The sequence below is a fragment of the Heterocephalus glaber genome, unplaced genomic scaffold (assembly GCF_053883595.1).
Source record: "Heterocephalus glaber isolate CG9 unplaced genomic scaffold, H.glaber_assembly_v1.0 deba00000613, whole genome shotgun sequence".
NCBI lineage: Eukaryota > Metazoa > Chordata > Mammalia > Rodentia > Bathyergidae > Heterocephalus > Heterocephalus glaber.
Window position 1 is genome coordinate 3,982,941 of NW_028258152.1, and position 19,768 is coordinate 4,002,708.

At 35.5% G+C, this 19,768-nt stretch overlaps 1 protein-coding gene across 11 annotated transcripts in view; it reads left to right on the forward strand.

The window, feature by feature from the left end:
- Lrba (LPS responsive beige-like anchor protein) overlaps positions 1-19,768 on the forward strand; it is a 711,450-nt gene that overhangs the window by 623,645 nt on the left and 68,037 nt on the right. For all 11 annotated transcript variants that reach the window (XM_087205721.1, XM_087205722.1, XM_013067222.3 and 8 more), the window contains one exon: positions 13,176-13,343. In XM_087205721.1, the coding sequence (XP_087061847.1) occupies positions 13,176-13,343 (168 nt within the window). The remainder of the gene's footprint in view (positions 1-13,175; positions 13,344-19,768) is intronic.

Sequence of the window (19,768 nt, forward strand, 5' to 3'; positions counted from 1 at the left end):
AAATATTAACTTGTACTGTTATTATTACTGTGTTGTGTTCTTTTTCAGTTAGTCATCGAATTTTCTGCAAATTGATCACTGTTTTTCTTGCATAAGATACTGTCTTTCTAGAGCTTTTGTCAAGTGTATTATTGTTAGGATTTGTATCCACCTTCTGGACAGTGTTGAAAATAAAGCCTTGAAATATGATGCTTTAATACCCACTCAACTTTTTCTTTCATATAATCATCCTACCTCAAATTTGATTGTATGTTCAGCAAACTGTACGCATCTCATTTGCAATGGCTACTAATCATAGAAATTCTTAACATTTTCTATAACCTGACTAAGCACTGTATCAACTGCATAGAATTTCTGTGGTCAATGTCATGTTTCTTATATAATGTTTTAAGATCATAATCTCTCAGCATAGATATTATGTTGGGCTAAATCAGAAGAATTTCTTAAATGCCACTCATTCATTCAATAGACATTTAGTAAGGGCCTACTGCATAATTAGATCTGTGATCATAAAATTGGAAGAATATGACACCTGCCCTTTGGGACTGTCATTATGAAGGGGAGACAGACATGAAAGTAACTAATTAGAGAAATAGATTAAGTCATATATTCATTTATTCATTCAACAAATATTTTATGAATGTCCACTACATACAAGTCATACAGTAGTAAGAAAGACTATATTTAGTACTGTACCTGCCCTTTTTGATCTTACTGTTTAATAAGGGAAATGGACAATAAAACTAAAAGAAATAAAGATATAACTCATGATAACATGCAATGTAACAAATAATAAGTAAAATATTTGTTATATACCATAAAGGAGGTGCTACCATGAAAGTACTTAATTACATATAGATGAGAGAGGTGAGGGGAATGAAAGAGATAACACTTTGTTTTGCTTCTTGGGAAGGTTGAGGAAGACTTAATGCAGGAACCCACATTTGATCTTAGTCAAGGGAGTAAGGAAGGAGCTGGGGTGTTGCTCCATGGTAGGTCATATGCTTAGCCTATAGGAGGCTCTGGGTTCAATCCCCAAAAGAGAAAAATTAAGGGAAAAAAAGAATGAGTGGATATGTGGCAGGGAGAGAGCAAGATGATGGGAAAAGGCCATTATAGATAAGAGAATCTGTGTAAGTGGGGTTGTAGTTCAGCAGACTAGCTAGACTTAATTCAGAGGGTAGAGTGCAGAATCTCGAATGCCTTGTAAATAGTATGGCCTTTTTGTTTTGTTTTGTTTTTTGGTACTGGGTATCGAACTCAGGTCCTTGCGCTTGCACAGCAGGTGGTGAAACCACTGAGCTAAATCCCCGGCCCCTGTATGGCCTTTTTTCTCTGGAGCCCACAAAATGGTTCTTGAACCAGTAGGCTTAAGTCACTTTCTTGTCACTGAGACACAATACCTGACATCTACAACTTAAAGGAGGACAGGTTTATTTTGGCTTGTGGTTATAGTCCATGGTCAGCTCTCTCCAAGGCAGAATGGTGAGGTGGAAGGGCCTGAGTGAAGGGGAGCCGCTCATGTCAGGGCAGGCAGGAAGTGGAGAGTGAAGGGAAGAATCAGAGAGGGAAGTACACCCTTCCGGTCATGCCCCAGTGCCCTGGTCTCTTCCCACCAGCCCCATCTCCTAACATCAAGTGTGCTACAATGGCCCCCATGATTTAATCACCTCCCCAAATCCCTGCCTATGAGAGACATTCTTGGTGTAAACCTTAAGAAGCTTCAGTATTGCCTGAGATCTTGTCATAAGGGAAATTCTTGTCTCTGTCCCTGATCTACCGAAACAGGTATTTTGTGAGGACAGAGTCCAGGAATTTATGTTCTAACAAGTTTTCTGGGTGATTTTGGTACATGTTGAGATTGGAGATTCACTGCTTTAAGGGAAGGATTCACTGAGAAGTTTTAAGGGAACTGGGACTTGTGTTTCAGGTGGAAATCAGTATGGAAGAGGGTCTGAGAGGAATTTTTAGAGAAAGAGAACAGTTTGAATACTGTAGACTCATTGAGCCAAGAAATAACGAAGCATGGAACCAAAGATAGTCACAGTGGAAAAAAATGAAATAATTAATTTGGGAGCTGTTTAGGAGGCTTACTCTTTGATTTGATGGGTGAGAGAGAAAAGGAGATGACTGTTCCCTTTCTTTCCGGACTGAGTAAAGGACCAAGTCTATAGTCAGGAAAGCGGGAAAGGAAATAAATGGAAGAGGAAAAAAATTTTCCATTCAAATTTTTATATATTAAATTTGAATTACCTACTGTGTACCAGAAGAAATAGTCTACTGAGCAGGTGACATTTTGCTTTTGAAACCCTGGAGAGAGCAATACTGGTTGGTAGAGAGAGCTGAAGTCTGGCTTAGCTTACCAGATCATGTGTTACTCAAGTGTGAGAAGAACGGCTGCTGAAGAGGAAGCAGGGGAAAGGCCCTACCTACCTCTGAAACATGGGAAAGAGAATCTGACATGTGAGAGGAAGAAGAGAGGTAGCATGCTAGGAGAAGCTCTTTCGAAGTAGAAACTCGATAATGCAGGGACGTGAAGTGAGGAAAGATGAGCATCCTGGACTCATGCATTAATCTTAGCAAAAACGTTTCCAATGGTGTGCCTGTGATGGGAAATGGGAATTCGGTGAAAAGTGGAAGGGAGCTAGGGAAACAAATATATTTACTCAATTCTTTCTCAAGAAGTTTTTATTTTTGATCTCATATTGTGTACATATTCATGTGTACATAAAAATAATTGAATAAGACTGACCGTAGCCATTATTTTATGGATAATTCAGAAAGAATCAGATCTACACTTTATTTCAATTTAGAGAATCAGTGTTATTACAGATGTTAAGAAATCTCTAGAAATGGACAGACTAATTTATTTGCTACTAAACTAGGGTGTGTTGTATGAGATTTATGAATATATCCACATTGTCTACAGACTTCTTACACCTGATTTTCAGCCAAGATTATATCCCCTATGCTGAGTTGTAGCCTGTAGTTATATGTTCATTTTTTTTTTTTTTCCTACCAGGGATCGAGCTCAGGTTCTTGTGCAGGCGACAAAACCACTGAGCTAAATCCCCGGCCAAAGTTAGATTTCTTTTTATTTTAATTTTTTTGGTACTGGGGATTGAACTCAGGTCCTTGCGCAGGCGACAAAACCACTGAGCTAAATCCCCGGCCCTATGTGTTCATTCTTAAAGTACTTAACTATAGGGCTGAGTAGCTAAAGTGTAAGAATTCTAACCAGGGCCTTTCAAGGCTGGTGTATTTACAGAAGACATTGGAAGCATTGGAGTTGGTAGATTTAGCCCTTTTATCTTTGTTGTTTTTTAACAAAAGTGATCATAGTTCCATCTTTCACATGCTGCCACCTTTGCTCAGAGCTCTGTAAATGACTGAAGAACATACACTGTAGACCTTATGTCTGTTTCATTCTTAGAGATACCAGAATTCTGCTGTCATGTAAGGCCTCACCATTCTTCATGATGCTGAAAATTGTAATGACCTCTTCAAAACTGCATTGAAGGTCATTTTAGGCTGGGAGGCACTTTGTGCCTTGTAAGGTTAATCTTTGTTTTCAGTAGAAGTTGTATTTAAAAAGTGTGAAAAGAGTAACTCTTGTATTCTATTTTAATATCAAAATCTGGGTGCAGATTCAGTACTTGAAACTAAATAAAGTATCACTGTTTAATTTATAACTGCTAGTTACTTGTGGCTATTGATCATCTGAATTGTGGCTAGCCTACATTAACATGTATTGTACCCTGTAAGTATAAAAATGCATACCAGATTTCTGAGATTTAACAAAATCGTAATTTTTATATTGATGACATGTTTAAATATTTTAAAATTCTTGCATAAATTTATTTAAATTGATTTACCTTTTTTCTTTTTTAAATGTGCCTAGAAGTTTTTAAATTATATGTGTGGCATAGGTACATTTCTAATATATTTCTATTGAACGAGACTGATATAAAGTCTTGGTAGTCATTTTACTAGCAAGAATATTTTTTTGTCTTGAACTAAACATCGCACTAGTGAGCATGAATATATTTTGGTTATATTTTAGTACTCAAATAGTATACAAATTTTTGCTATAATTTTCAAGCTTATATCCAAAACAAAGGTTTAGGATTAATTTTAAGTCTGTAAAAGAATAGGCTGGAGGTAACTCAATAGTAAAGTGCTTTCCTGGCATGCTCGGAGCCCTGGTTTGATCCTTAGCAGAGCAAGGAGAAAAAAAAGTAAATTCAGAATATTAATACTAAGTTCAAAACTTAACTAATCTTCTACCATCTAAATTCTAAATCATTTCTGCTCCAGTGCAGCTAAAGGGAAAATTTGGAACCTGTCATCCTGAATTTCTCTTCCTTCTCTCCTTACTTCAGTATTCAGTTGTACTGGTACGAATAACATATCTTAAATCTTTCTGAAATCCTCCTCTTCTTCGTTCTTCCTGCTCTTTCTTGACTGAGGCTCTCACTTCCTCTCACCTGGACTATCAGAGTCACCCCAAAGCTGAGTCTACCCTCTCTACCCTCCCTCCAAAGGGCATTGCATCTCAGAGTCTAGCACAGACTGGGACCCATAGCACTCAGTGCACGTTTGTTGGCTGAATGGAGGAGAGAGCTGCTAGTATTAACCAAAAGCTGCAAAATGAACAACACTCTTAATCCGACATAGTGTTCATGTGCACAACTACATGTGTGAAGTAAGTGCAGATGCAACTTGTGCCGGGGTCCACTTAAGAGTGCCTTAAAAATATAGGGCCGGGGATTTAGCTCAGTGGTTTCGCTGCCTGCTGTGCAAGCGCAAGGACCCAAGGTCGATCCCCGGTACCAAACAAAACAAAATATTCATCAACTTTTGCATTTATATTCTTTAATTCAGATTTCTCTTTTCTGTCCTGTGGGGAGTAATGATACATGAATGGTTCTGTTTTGCCAAAGATTTTGATTTGCCAGTATAGGATTATGGTAGGTGGACCAAGGAAACTTTGGTGTCACTCAGACAGCTCCTTGTTTTTGTCTGGAGTCCCCGTAGGATTAAACTACATCTGGCAATAAGTAGGGATTCTGGTCTGGCCATCTTCAAAGGCAGGAGACAGCTAGTATTTATCAGATCTCTGTGGATAAGCAAATGGGGAGAGATTAAATTTTTAAAATTTTATTTTCCTTCCTTTTGTAACTGATGCTAAAAACCTCCAGGAGTTCATGCACCAAATTAACACATTTTTGATAGTTGTTAAAGAAGAAATTATTCATTTTCTATACCCAGGGTGATAATTGAGAATTTTAGATGATATTTTAATATATGCTATAGAGAGCATATCGGCAATGTAGAATCTTTAGAATTAATTTTCTAGAAATGCGTTACTAATGTTTTAGAGTTGAACATTGAGTATGTGTATTTTAGTCATTTAAATGTCTGTAAGTGTTATGGCATTGTGTTTGGAATTTGAAGGCTTTTATTTACCTGTGTGGGAAAGTTTACCCAAAATTACATTTTGAGGGTCATTTTGGACCTTTCTCTTTTTCTTTTTTATTTTTTTGGTACTGGAGATCGAACTCGTGTCCTTGCGCTTGCGCCCAGGCAGCGAAACCACTGAGCTAAATCCCTGGCCCCTTTGGACCTTTCTTAACACTGGCCATTTCCCCTTCCGAGGGAAGGTGGGCCTGCCTTCCATTCAGACTTACTATGCCCTTGGACTTATGCTCCTTACATGTTTAAGAGATTTTTAGTCCAGTGACTCAGTTTACCTGTTGTTGAAGCACGTGGCTCTGCATTTAACTGATAAAATGGCTGCGTTCCTGGCACTTGTCATGAAATATATCTAATTTTAGTATATGTGCTGCTGAAGCAAGCACATCATGAAATATATCTAGAATCTACCATTCAGTGCCTCCCCAAGAGAAATAATGTTTATTCAGGATTGCCTGAAGAGTATGTACTCTCTCCATTTGTCTATACTTTACATCTATCCCTGGATTAAGTGAGTCCCTCTGCAAGTCACATACCTGGATTCCATCATATTGCCAAGGGAGGAATTTCTTATCTCAGGAATAGAAATAATGTGTTTTTCAGGCCATCTGGTTTGTTTTTACATTATGGTCATTTTTGACTCTTGTAATTGTTCGTGCTTCTTTCTTTATGTTGCCTGCTAGAAAGCTTTAGTACCAAAATATGTGGTTCACATCTAACAAATTTTAGGAATTCTAAGGAATTTTATGACATTTTTATGTGACACTTCTTTATTTTCTTTTTTGTTGCATTACCTAACTTCTCTTTTGTTACATTTATCTTGCTGCATATACCTTGTTGGGAGCTGTCTGAATTGTTTTCTGAGCAAAGGCACACAAAATGCAAGTAAATAAAAGAAATAAATTGGTAGAGTTTTTCCCCATCCATTCTTACCAAACTAACATATTACTTTAAAAGCTCTATATCCCTCTGTAGGTTATGTTATACTTAGTTCAACATATTTGTATGTTATAAATTTGTAGATTTTAGATTAAGAGTGACCTAAGGTTGAAATGTTAATTAAATGTTTTAATGTTCTGTAGTTCTAAAGAAAATAGTTGGATAAAATGTCACCATACAGAAGTATTTTAAACATTAAAAAAAATCATCTCTCTGAAAAGGAGGGTAATTGTACAAGTTTGCCTAATCCTTTTGATCTTGGCACACAGCAATACAGACTTCAGTTGAGATTAAAACTATGAATTTCAAAGGAAACATGGCCTTCAGTGTGTAAAATATATAACAGCTGGTTGACTGGTCCATTTAAAACTATGCAGTAACAGTCATAGACAGAATGATTCTCCTGCCAAAAGATGCATGAGTGCTTGATGGTTCTATCAAGATGTGATACTCATTCACACTTTTCTTTTGTAATGATATCAGTGTAGAAATGAGCTGTGTACTGCCTGCTTCAGAATCTCTCATCTGCCCAACAGTTCAAGGGCAGTTTAGAGGTACAGAACTCCTCTTAGTGATTTCTCTATCTGCTTTTTAGGTGGAACTTCATTGGGTCGTGCACTAAATTTCATTTTTTACAGACTGTCAGATATAATTCTTATTGTTAGCATTCCACAGTTATTTTCTGTAAATCTTTGATCTTTTTCCCCCCTTGGGTCTTCATGACTTACTGATCTTAAAAATTATAGCTTCACACTATTGTGAAGTTTCCGGTGTTGAACTTTTCTATTTAAATAGTATAAAACTTATATTATTATAGTAAGGTAAATATCTGAACTCTGAATTATTGTGATATATTTATAATCATGATAGGAGAAAAGTAATGTTAAATCGTAGTTCATAAATATTTTGCTATTTTCACTATTGTATCTCACCTGTAAAAGTAATTTTTTAAACCAATTCAGTTGATACATTTTTAGAAAAATAAGGATTGATGTGGATTTGTCACATCTAGCAGATCTCATGGGAAAGCATATTTTCATCTTAAATTTACATCTGTCCAATATGAAAGAATGTTTATTTTTTATGACCTTTGTTGTCTGAAAATTTTGATACATCATAGTTAACAGCAAAGTTTCTTTTCTTTAGAGTTATTCAAAGAAGAAAACTGTAGGTAAAGATGTTTCTCAGATTCACCACGATTCTGAGCCAGCACTTAAGGAGTTAATGTATCTGATTAGAGGGACAGGAAATCTGGCAACTATTGCAGAAAGGAGACCTAATGGTGCACACAAACAATTTGTCAGTCTTCTTAAATGTGAATAGCTTTCCGCAAAGTGGCTGCTCTTGCTTTGTTTGAACAGGCTAAACTTTTCCTTTTTGGACCTTAAATCTTAGAAGTGAAATGTGATCCACATATTCAATCAAAATCATTTAATTCAAAGCATATTTTGATTGGAACAAAGTTGACATGGAAAGAAACTTTAGAATAAAAAAGTTGAAAGGACTTTATATCATATATTTAGCAGGAAAATTTGAAACAGTTCTAATTAGGCTGAAAAAAACAGCTTTCTTCAATGTAAATTACAAAGGTCATATATCAATGTTAAGGAAACATTACCACTAGTGTTTGAAATCCAGCACATGCAAACATAACAGGCCAGTCCATTTTAAATCTGTGTGTGTGCATGCACATCCACATGCACATGTGTGCAGACACACATGTATAGAAGGAACACTGCATTACATTTATTTCAAATGAAAAATACTTAAAATTTCAGGTTTACAATTTGTACATTATCTTCTTGCTAATCCAATTATTAACTCCTTTAAAATATATCACTATTTATAATCAGATGAATTAAGATTCATTATAAGCAAAATTTAAAATTTATAAAACTAATTTTTCATTCTTTCAGTAAACATAAATTAAATGCATACTGTAGCTTAAAGTATATCAAGCCAGGAGGATTAATTAGTGATTGTTATTTTTCTACTTGAAACATGTAGGAGTGGCGTTTGTATCTTGGAACCCAAGAGGAGGAAATGGAGCATTCTAGAAGCCTGGGAGTATAAGTGGTGGCATTGACATGCAGAAATGTACATCAGTGCAGAGGCTTTGGAAGCCTGTTTTCTTCTGTTTATATAATTATTTCTACACTTAAAAGCTTGTAAATGATATTTGATCTTTAGGTTGATTTTTACAAAATCACATCTCATAGATATCACTATTTAGTTGCTTTTTAAAATAGAATGCTATAACATTTAGCAAAAGGATAAGTAAATATTAGCATTAATCTGGGAAACATAAACACGAGAAACCAAATAGTATACAAATACAGCTCTTTGACTTGAGGTAAACAATTATATAATAATTTCTTGGGTTAATTGAAATTGACTATGATTTTATATAATTTTAACATTAGTGAAAATTTGATTTTGCTAGAGTATCTAGTATACTCTAATAGATTAAATACATGATTAATGCTTTTTATGTTAGAATTTTTATTTTTAAATAGCTTACTTGGAAAAAGCACACTATTTCTATATGTTATCATATTACTTGACTCCACTCTAGGAAAAAAAGGAATGATCTTACACATAACATTTTTAATCAATAAATAATTCATATCCTTTAATGGGTCAGTGTTAGGGAAACATAGATTGCATTCTTTCATTGAGATTTATTGTTAGGCACATTTCGTATATGTTGTTATTTCTGACACAAGATTATACAAGCCAGTTATTTATGAATAATTTACTATTATCTTTATAATATTAAAGCTCTAATTTGTTGACGTTCTGCATAAGTACCAAAAAAATGAAAGTTGCTAATAATAAGTGTTTGTATTTGATATCTGTATACTGTACTTTTTAGCATATTTCAAGTATTTTAGTCCCAGCCTAATAGATCTCATTAAAAAAACAGATATCAGCCCCAAGACAGTTTGCCAAGACTAGTATGAGTCCCCCTGGATTGGACTGACAATTTGTGTGAGGCTTCATATGATAGTCTTTTCATCGTCTTATTTGATCCTTAACAATAAGACATTAGTCATTGATTTATTTTATAATAACTCACATGAGTTGAATATTACTGTATTGTGTTGGACATTTTAGTGGATTTTCTTTTTTACAAATTTTACTCAGAGCACACATTGGATGTAAATGATGTATCCAGCCTGCTAGGGGAACACTAACAATTGATTGGTTGGGTTTGAGAGCAGCATGGGAAGAATATTACTATCCCCTAGCTGCAAACCATATTTAACTCCAATCTTAATGAGCACTGTCTGTTCTAAAGGCTCTGAAAAATCTCAGATGCTTAGCATTCCACTGGCATTTTTTGGTGTGTGTGTGTGTGTGTGTGTATGTGTGTGTGTGTGTGTGTGTGTGGCTAAAATGTGGATCCAAGTAAAAATTTTATATGAAGGGTATTTTTTAAAAAGTTAATGTATAAGAAGGGCTCTTAAAGAATTTTAATGGAGGTTTTTATGACTTTTGTTTCTGAATCTCAGAAATCTAATCCTGAGATATTCCACTTTTAATTACTTTCCATTGTGTATTTTCCTTTTCCTGAATTTCCTCCTACTTTTCCTTTCTTCTTCCTTCAAGACTATGGGAAGGGGGTATATATATACTTTTGGTTAGGCAGCTGTCACTTAGTGACCCCAAAAGGATGTTAAAATCCTGAGCTGACTTTGCATAGAAATTATTTCAAAACTTCTTTTATACCTGTGACAGTTGTTCTTTTGGGTACATTTTCAAAGCTTTAGTAAATTGTGAGGAATGCTTGAAGTCCTCTAATGAAATTTGTACTTTTGCTTTTTTTACTTTATTTTTATAAAAGTTAAAGTTTGTTCATAAAAGGTAATGTGTTTATCATCCTCTGGAATATAGTGCCAAGTAATTCTGAAAATTACCTGTTGACCCTGAAGGACTGAACTGCAACAGCATACGTGGAGGGCTGACCCATGGTGTCACAATATGAGCACAGTGTTGTTCCTTTCAGCATTTTTGCTTAAAATTCTGAAGTGGTGTCAAGATATAAAGCTTTAAGCATTTAAATCTAACCAACCTCACCATTTTGAGTGTGCATAAAGAAGTAATCAACCATTAGGAAAATTCAGGTCTTTGTTTGATAACACATAAAATAAAATTGCCCTACTTTTTAGAGCTTTAATACTGAGAAAATTCATTTGTACTTCATCATTTGCTGAGCCTTCTAGAATTTTATAGTCTCAAATCACAAACCACAGACACTCAGGAGACTCCTGACTGTTTTATCTTATTAAACAATTTTGAAATCATTAATTTTTAATTAGCTTGGATGCAGTTTTTTTAATTGTTTCAATAGTGAATGTATATGAACTAAACGTTTTTTGTTTAAACTACTGGCGAGAGTATTATTTACATAAATAAGTGTAAGTTCTTCCTAAGAACACATTATAAGTTTGCATTGTATAGTGACACTTTTTTGTAGCATCAGAGATATTGTATATTAATCTATTATAGTAGAGCTTTTCAGCAGTTTATTAACTGATTTTTGAACAAAACTAAAAAGGATATAAGCTCTAAGATATGTATAAGTCCTTCCCTGATTGAAAGTTCTAATTAAGTGAATTGGAGAAAATTAACTGAAATTAGCTGTCACAAAGTCACATTTAAATGAGTGATGAGCTAGTCTGGCAGTAAACATTTAAATGATATAAATTGCCATTTAAGTGTATGGTTTAATGTTTGTCATGCATTAATGTGACATGAGACTACAGTGACAATCAAGCAGCTTGCTCTAATTTGAACATATTTAGGGCTTTTGTGTGGAGTGCATTGCACACAAATTAAGACAATTGCTGTTTTTATGTGTCACTTTAAACGTGTCCCCCACTCCCTCCCATCCCTATGCAAGGCCTAAGTTAATGAAACAAGGGTATCATTTTTGTATGCAACTTGGATTAATAGTTCCTAGATTTTTAGATTCATTTGAAATTTATTTACTTAAAATATGAATTTACTTAAAGTGACCCTTCTCTGGTTTGAAATACGAAGTAGTTTTGTGCTGTCTTATCACCTTACTAAATTGACAAATATAATAAATTTTAAAATAGATATCTGAAACAGTAACTTTCATATTTATAAAGTAGCTAAATTTGGGGGGGATATTTCATTTCAGGTATACTTTGGAATGCGGAAATTGCCCAGTGCCTAGAGATTTATTTACAGAATCATATTTTATATTTTATAGTACTGTGAAACCATATAAAATGCTATTAAATGAAATGTATTATGTGTATTTTGCTATAAACATTTTTCTTATTCATAGGTACATATATTAACACAGCGTATGTTTGCACAAGAGTACATCTGAGAACCAGCAGGAATATCTTTTGTTGCAAGATGCTTTATATCTTACTGGTTGTTCCTGTTGAAGCAAGTCAGTTTTGGAGCTGCCTGTGTAGCTCAGAGGCACAGTGTGTGCTTACTATGTGCAAGGCCTGGGTTTCAATCCCTGCCCTTCCCCAAAACGATGTTAGTCAATATTGTTTTAAACAGATCTTTCCTTCTAACATTTATTACATAGCAGCAAGCTACAACAAAAACATATCATAATCATACTTTCTACTGTAAAAATAAGAATTAATTTCAGTGAGATAACAGAGATATTTAATATGTATATTACCAGATATAACTTGGTATACTTTGAGAACTCCTTGATTTTTATAGCAGTATTTAGAGATCAACTAGTCAATAATGATAAACTCTTACACTGTAATAATTTTGACAGTATTACATAGAATGAAGATGAATATTTCTCTAAAAAGTAAGTCTCCAGATTTTAAAACTTTTTAGTTTTATAACTTTGCTAAATTCAGCAAACATTACTGGTACCTATCATGCTTTTGGGATAGTACTAGTAAGTGGGAACATAATGATGAATATGAAGTGAATCTTGTGCCCAGCATTTCAACTAAACACTTGATTATATCCATTCATTATTTATTGAGCACTGTTATGTTAATAGCATAAAATATTTGGTTTTATAGTAATACCTAGATAATAAATTGGTAATTATAAATGTCCCCCACAAAATCTAATTTATTAGAGTAAAAACTCAATCAAAATAACTAAATAATTTGGGCAGTAGTAGTAGGCCAAAAAATGTTTTAATTCTAAAAAAATATTATAAATATTTCAAATGGATAGTAAAGTTTTAATGTTTTCACATTTACTTTCCTAAAGTTGCCTTTACATTCACTATACATTCTTTCTTTGAAGCATAAATTGAGCACTTGTCAAGGCATGAATTACAAATGTCACCAAGATAGGTCCAGTTCCGGTCCTCACTGTGCTAAGATGTCAGCAGTTATTACAGTTCATCATGATAAATACCCGGAAGTCTCTTGTTATATGCAGAAAACAGATTCTGGCAGAAAATAGGACATCAAAATTTGTTTTATTTTATGGTCATGGGTGTTGAACCCAGGGCCTTCTGCGTACTGAGCACATGCTCTGCCTCTGAGCCACCCCACCGTCCTAGGTTTTGTTTTCAATTGAAATAGTCTCCAGTATTGCCCTGGCTGGCCTGGGATTCTCAGTCCTCTAACTTGGCCTCCGAGGTAGCTGAGATAGGTGAGATTGTCCACCCTACCTGGCTTTTCAGTGTTATGTTGTTAATTGGTCACAGTGAGTTTAGTGTTGATTGTTACTGTGTGTCCTGAAGGTTTCTCTGTATTTTAACAACAGAATGGTTTCTACTTTTCCAGGCCTTGGAGAGTGAATTTGTTTCCTGCCAGCTTCACCAGTGGATTGATCTCATTTTCGGCTATAAACAGCAAGGGCCAGAGGCGGTGCGCGCACTCAATGTGTTCTATTACCTGACTTACGAAGGTGCAGTCAGCCTGAACTCAATAACTGATCCTGTGTTGAGAGAGGTAAGTTGTATGAGGGAGACAGGAACTGAGAGCTGAAATCTTTCGGCTGACAGCATTGTATCATCTTCCCTATCCCTTCAGTAGCCTCCTAAAGAACAGAGAGCAGGTGGGGTAAGTGAGCTGAGGTGGGCCTGAGCTAGTGACTTCACAGGAACTTGAACTCAGAGCTGCCCTCCAACATACTGTTTGGCTCAGTAGAAAATGAGAGCTTGGGCCAGAGATGTAGCTCAGTGGCACTGCGCCTGCCTCGCAAGCACCAGGTCCTGTGTTCAATCCCCAGTACTGCGAAAAAAGAAAAAAGAAAAGAAAATGAGAGCTTTATCGTTTTGAACCTTTTAAGGTTCATTAAGTCATATTTACAATTTTTAAAGCTCTTGGAGCCACTCACGTGATTTAAAATATTAGGAAAATAGCAACTCATTAAAAAATATGATTTTGTGTATAAATATTATTGCAATAAAACATTTATATGTAATATATAAATACATATGTAACTATATAGAAGTTAATGGTGAGACTGAAGTCTAAAACTGTCCTGTCGTCAAACTTGTTAAATGTTAATAAGACTTGTTTTATTTTTGTCATGTAATGTCTAAGATAAGACTCTCAAAACATGATTTTGGCAAATACAGTATTTACTAAAAATTCTGTAGAAAATGCTGCTTTTTTTTAGTATTTCTAATCTAATTATTCTGCTGACTCCAACATAATTCACATGAAGAATTATACAATTAAACAAATACAACCTGAAATATCTATACAGTTTTAGAACAGAACTATGTATAAAACCAAGGTATTTGATTCGTAGAGGAAGTTGTATGAGGAATTGGTATGTTATCACTTGTTATGTGCCAGATAAAAATCCGCAAACAGAAGGATAGTGTACTAGATATGGATTTACCCTAAACTGTACAAGTTTTGAATTGCCCTCTTTTATGTTTTAAAGACTGTGGAAGCAGAGAGCTGAGTCAGACTCCATAAGATCCTTCCATGTTTTTCATTATTTGAAAACGTTCCTTCAAGAGTATTTTATTTTACTGGAGTAACAATTAACTGTATGACACAGAACATACATAGGATTCTGTATATGAAATTGCGGGGAGAGCAACATGCAAGCGTTATTATGAGACAGCATAATTTCATTGTTAGAACTGAACAGCATAATTCTCTTTACTTTCTTTTGTTTTAGCAATATTGAAACAGCAAAATTTGAACATTTGCTACTTTATTAAGTGCCGGTGATTCTTCAACAAATAAACTACTTCTTTTGTTTTTTCCTGTTCCCTTGTAGTAATTATCCGTTTTGTAGCTCTATGTAGCTAATCTATAACTGACTTTACCCTATACATTGATTTTGTAATCTCCTGTTTTACTTAACATATCAACATAGTCCTTACGTTGCTATATATAGTCTCTGTAGTTTTAATCCTGAAATTGCCTAATATTCCATAGAGTTACATAAAAATGTACTTAACACTCATCTTTCCATTGTGACATGCTGTCATTTAAAAAGACTTGTGTCTTGGAGTGTCAATGATGATATAACTAGCTCTGCCTTTTGCTTCAAGGAGGTTTATGCAACATTTACATCATGAAACGGTGCTTACCTGTGTGCATCTACAAAGGCAGTCAGCTGGTGGTCACTCCATGGGATTGGCTTTGTTTTCATTCTGGGTTTTATTCTGGGTTCACCCCACATTCCCCAGGAATGATTTTTGAAAGAAATTTACAGTATGGTCTAGAAGAGTGTTGTTCAGTACAACTTTCATAGTGATGGAAATACTTATGTCTGCACCGTACAATATGACGGCCAGAACCACATGTGCTCTTTGTGCACGAACTGTAGCTAGTTTGACTGAGGGTCTGTGTGTTTGATTTGATTTAGTTTTAGTAACTTAAATTGAAGTGGGCACATATGACTAGTGGCTGCAGCACTGGATAGGAGAGATCTAGAGGACTGTGCTGTGATCTTTGTAACGATGTTTTCTGATTTTGGAACATAAGCTCAGGGAATGGGACAATAAATAGTAGCTTGTTAGGTAGGATATTTGGAAATGATATGTATCATTTAGACTTTAGATATATATTTGAAATATAGGTGTAAACTGGACTATATTTTTCTTCTGCCTAAATGGATTATAATGTCAATAAGGTTTTTATTGTGGTCAAATAAAAATACAAAAATAAAACTTATCACTGTTACCATTTTTGAGTGTGCAGTTCAGTAGCCTTAAGAGCATTTGCATAGGGTTGTGAGTGGAGCTCAGTGGTAGAAACTGTTCTTCACATGCACAAAGCCCTGGGTGCAAAAACTTCCCAGTGCAAAAAAAACCCAAAAAAAACCCCACATTGTTTTGCAGCCACCACAGTCTCCAGAAATATTTTATCTTCTCACATCAAAACTCTACACATTGAACAATAACTCCCTGTTTCTTCCTCTCCTGAGTTCCTGATAACCACCATTCCACTTTTGGTCTCTATGAATTTGTTTACTCAAGGTACCTTGGGATTGTTGATTATTTGTTCTTTTGTTTAAGGTTCACTTACCATGTCTTTAAAATTCATCCATGTTGTAGCATATATCGGAATTTTCTTCCTTTGAAGGGCTGAATAATATTCCATCATATGTGTATACTACATTTTTTTTACTCCTCTGTCCAACCATCTGTGAATACTGTGGGTTGTTTTTACTTTTTGACTGTTGTGAATAATGTGCACATTGGTGTACAGTATTTATTCAAGTCTCTACTTTCAGTCTTTTGTGTATGTGTGCAGTGTAGAATTGCTGGATTGTGTGGTACTTCCATGTTTAACTTTTTGAGGAACTGCCATACCAGATAAATTTTTTCTAATTATTTTTCATGTTCATCATTTGCTAAAGATAATTTAAACCTTTTGCTTTAAATTTCTTTGACTTCTTTCTCTTTCCCATAATCTCAAGTAATTATCAGAAAATTAAGTCTTAACTGGATAATATTCCACTTATAACAATTTATATTAATATAATATATAGTATATTAGACTTTTATAATAGATCACTTTATATATATATCTTAGATTCTACTTTCAGTAAATAAACATGACCCATGATGTTCTGGGTATGATAGGTGTATGATATTTTTGAGATAAGAATACATCTCTGTTACTTAGCATTATTAATATAATATGTTACTAAAATAATCTTTTATTATTACCTTTCCATATTATTGGCGAGAGCTAAATTTTGTAGCAGAATGTAGTGTGATACAATTAACAAATACATAAGTAGGTACAGGTTTGACTCCTCTGATGACTACTAGTTCTGTTATTCTGATCTCCTTTAGTCTCTGTTTCCTGAAATACAGACTTCGTATGATAATGCCCATCCTATTCATGACTGGGCAAGACACAGTGTATGTAAACTGCCAGGGGTGGTGCCTTTTGGATCATAGGTGTGCGGCCGGTATTAGCTTCTTCCCTCATGTTGTTTACAGTCCAATCCCCGAGATGGAAAAATACAACTATAAAAGGAATGTGAACTAGTAATGACATCATAGAAAGAATAATAAAATGTTGACACTAAGAAGTTACTAGATGGCATTTCCCAGAGGACAAATAGAGTTCATTCTTCAGTGAGACAAAAGAAAGCAGAAAACAAAAATCATTAATTTATTATTTTTTAACAATCTTTTATTAAACCCAAATTATGTAATAAGTTTAAAGGATGGAAAGGGAAGTCTCGCCCTGAGCTAGAGTTCATTATCTAATAGGAAAATGGGATAAGTAAACAGTTCAAACATGCTGTGATGGATTCATTATTGAGATCAATATAGGTATGTGTGGATCCCCAGGCATGCAGGAGAACTAGTAAACCCACACTCATGCCATCCAGGCGTGTTTCTGGGAAACAGGCAGCTGAGGGATGACTAAGATCAGTGAGGAGAGTGGTGGGCAAAGGATAGCCACACTGCATAATCTTCTTACACATACATAAAAGCGATGATGGCTGGAGAGTATGTGAAATGAGTTGAAAGTGATAAGGAAAATGAGACAGGAGCCAGATCATGGAGTGCCTTCAGTAACATAAATTATATATAGACCATATAAGCACTCTGCCGCCGAGTCTATCCCCAAGCCTAAAGGACAAAATTTTAGCAACTTTACTGAGATATATTTCACTCACTGAAAGTGCACAATACAATGATTGTAGTATATTCACAAAGTTACACAACCATTGCCACAATCTAAGAACATTTTGTCACCACAAAAAGAAATCCTTGTACCATTAGCAGTCCTCTAAGGGGGAACATTTTGTGTGGGTAGATAGGTGTTTGATCATGTTTCATTGAAAAGATCCAAAAAAGGGGAAGTATGTCAGACAGACAGGAAAGAAAGCATGTTATGGATGCCCAGCCTCTATGAGAAAGCGGGACGGAACAAAATCCAGAGCACAGATAGAGATAAGCCCTGGACGGGGGGGGGGGGGGGGGGGGCGATACTGGCTCTTCTGTAATTGGAGAGTAGAAGGTAGCATGCGTGAAGGCTTGTGTGAGTCACTATGTACGAAGAAGTTAGGAAGCAACAAGAGTGTCTTTGTACAGATGTGTGCCAAGGATGAGGCACTACTTATTTATAGAAATATCTGATGCAGTGATGGATGCTTTGTGGGTGCTGCTTAATAATTATTCTTTTCTGTGTTTTCAACAGCAGAATGTGGTGGAATATATACAAAGGACTGAGGGTGAAAGGACTGAGGCCATTAAATCTGTTGAAGGGGATGTTGTTGAAATGCTGAAACATGAATTGAGTAGATAAGGAAGACTGGAAGGGACAGATGAACTGGGAGCGTTTGTTTTCTCATTCATTTATTCAGCAATACTCATTTGGTTCAAGGTGCTAAAAATACAGAGATGAGCAAGACAGTCAAAGCCCCTTCCTCACGGAGCTCGCATTCTAGTGGGGCACAGAGAAAGTAAACCGATGGTGCCGAGTACAGCTTCACTTATGGTGATGTGCTGTGGCGTGTGTAGGGTGGGTAGGTGGCTCGGTGGCAGGGAACTGTTCTAGAGAGGACAGTCACAGATTGCCTCTGTCCCCCTAAACTCTCTCCTTCAACTCTGGGGTTGCAGTGGGCTGCACAAGGCCCAGGGGACAGCCCGTGCCTGTCCCGTCGCGCCGGGTGCTCCAGCCTCCAAGTCCAGCCTTGGCTCAGATCTCCTGCCAGTTGTGAAGCTCTGCTCCTGCTCCCTGCTGACTTACCACCCAGCGCCTCTCCAGGACACAGCCATTTCTTCAGGCTCCTTTCAGTGAGGCGCTTTCACACCACTGTCAGCATGTTGGTATATCCACTTGATGATACCTCTTCAAAATCACACAGTCTTACCAGGATAGATTTGTGCCTTTCCAGAGGATAAATAGCAGAGTAGACCATGTTCTGTTCAGTAGATGTACTTTTCATTATTTCTGTTTCCTGCTACAAACTTAGTGCTGTTTCTATCACTTCCTGTTCACATGGTCACACACGGAGGCGAGGTGCCCGCATCGGCCACACGTTCACTGACTGCTCTCCAGAAGCCCCATTCCTCTCAAGGAAGTTGCTGTTCTAGAGTGAATGGTTAATGCATATGGCATAGTAAGTGATCATAAAAATAATCTCTCTATAAAAAGAGCACTAAACGATAGAAATAATAACCCTAAGAGGAGGAAGACTAATCAGAGAAACAGCCTGCAGCACATTAAACTTTTATGTTGTTTTTAATTTTTAGAAAACAGCTGGGTTATCAATATACATGGCTGCATTTACATACATCACACACCAGAAAGATTTTTTTTAGGCAAATATGCTAATCTTTTTTCAATTATCTTATGACCCCATCTAAAGGATATTTTCTTATCTTTAGCTGTTTGTCCTCATAGACCTCTTTGTTCTTTTTTATTTCTCTCTTTGGTGCTATTTCTGCTTTTCTTTCTGTACTTATTATATTTAGATTAAAATATAACTCATGTTTTCCTAGCCTTACATGTATTACTTCAGAGAGAAGGGCAAATGAATAAAAACCATTTCTGATCATCAATTCTGCCAAACGTGGCTTGGCTCACCCTCTCCCATTCTTCCAGCACTATCTTATTTAACACCATTTCCAAAGTAACGTAAAGACCAAGGAAACGTTTTAAAAAGAGAAAAATTAGAATATTTGAATTCAGGGTCAAATCCAAGTAAGGACATATATTTTTACTACTAAAGAAAACCTCTTAAATCCAAATTCACAAAATAACTACATGATAAAGCCAATCTTTATTTTGTAATGTTTCTTTTCTAAAAGGTTTAACATAAATATTTTCTTTAATCTCTTTATTATGTTTAGAGTATAATTATTTCTTTTTAGGCCTTTATTCTATATGTTTATTTATCCAGAATTCACCTATGAATTATACTGTGATATGTG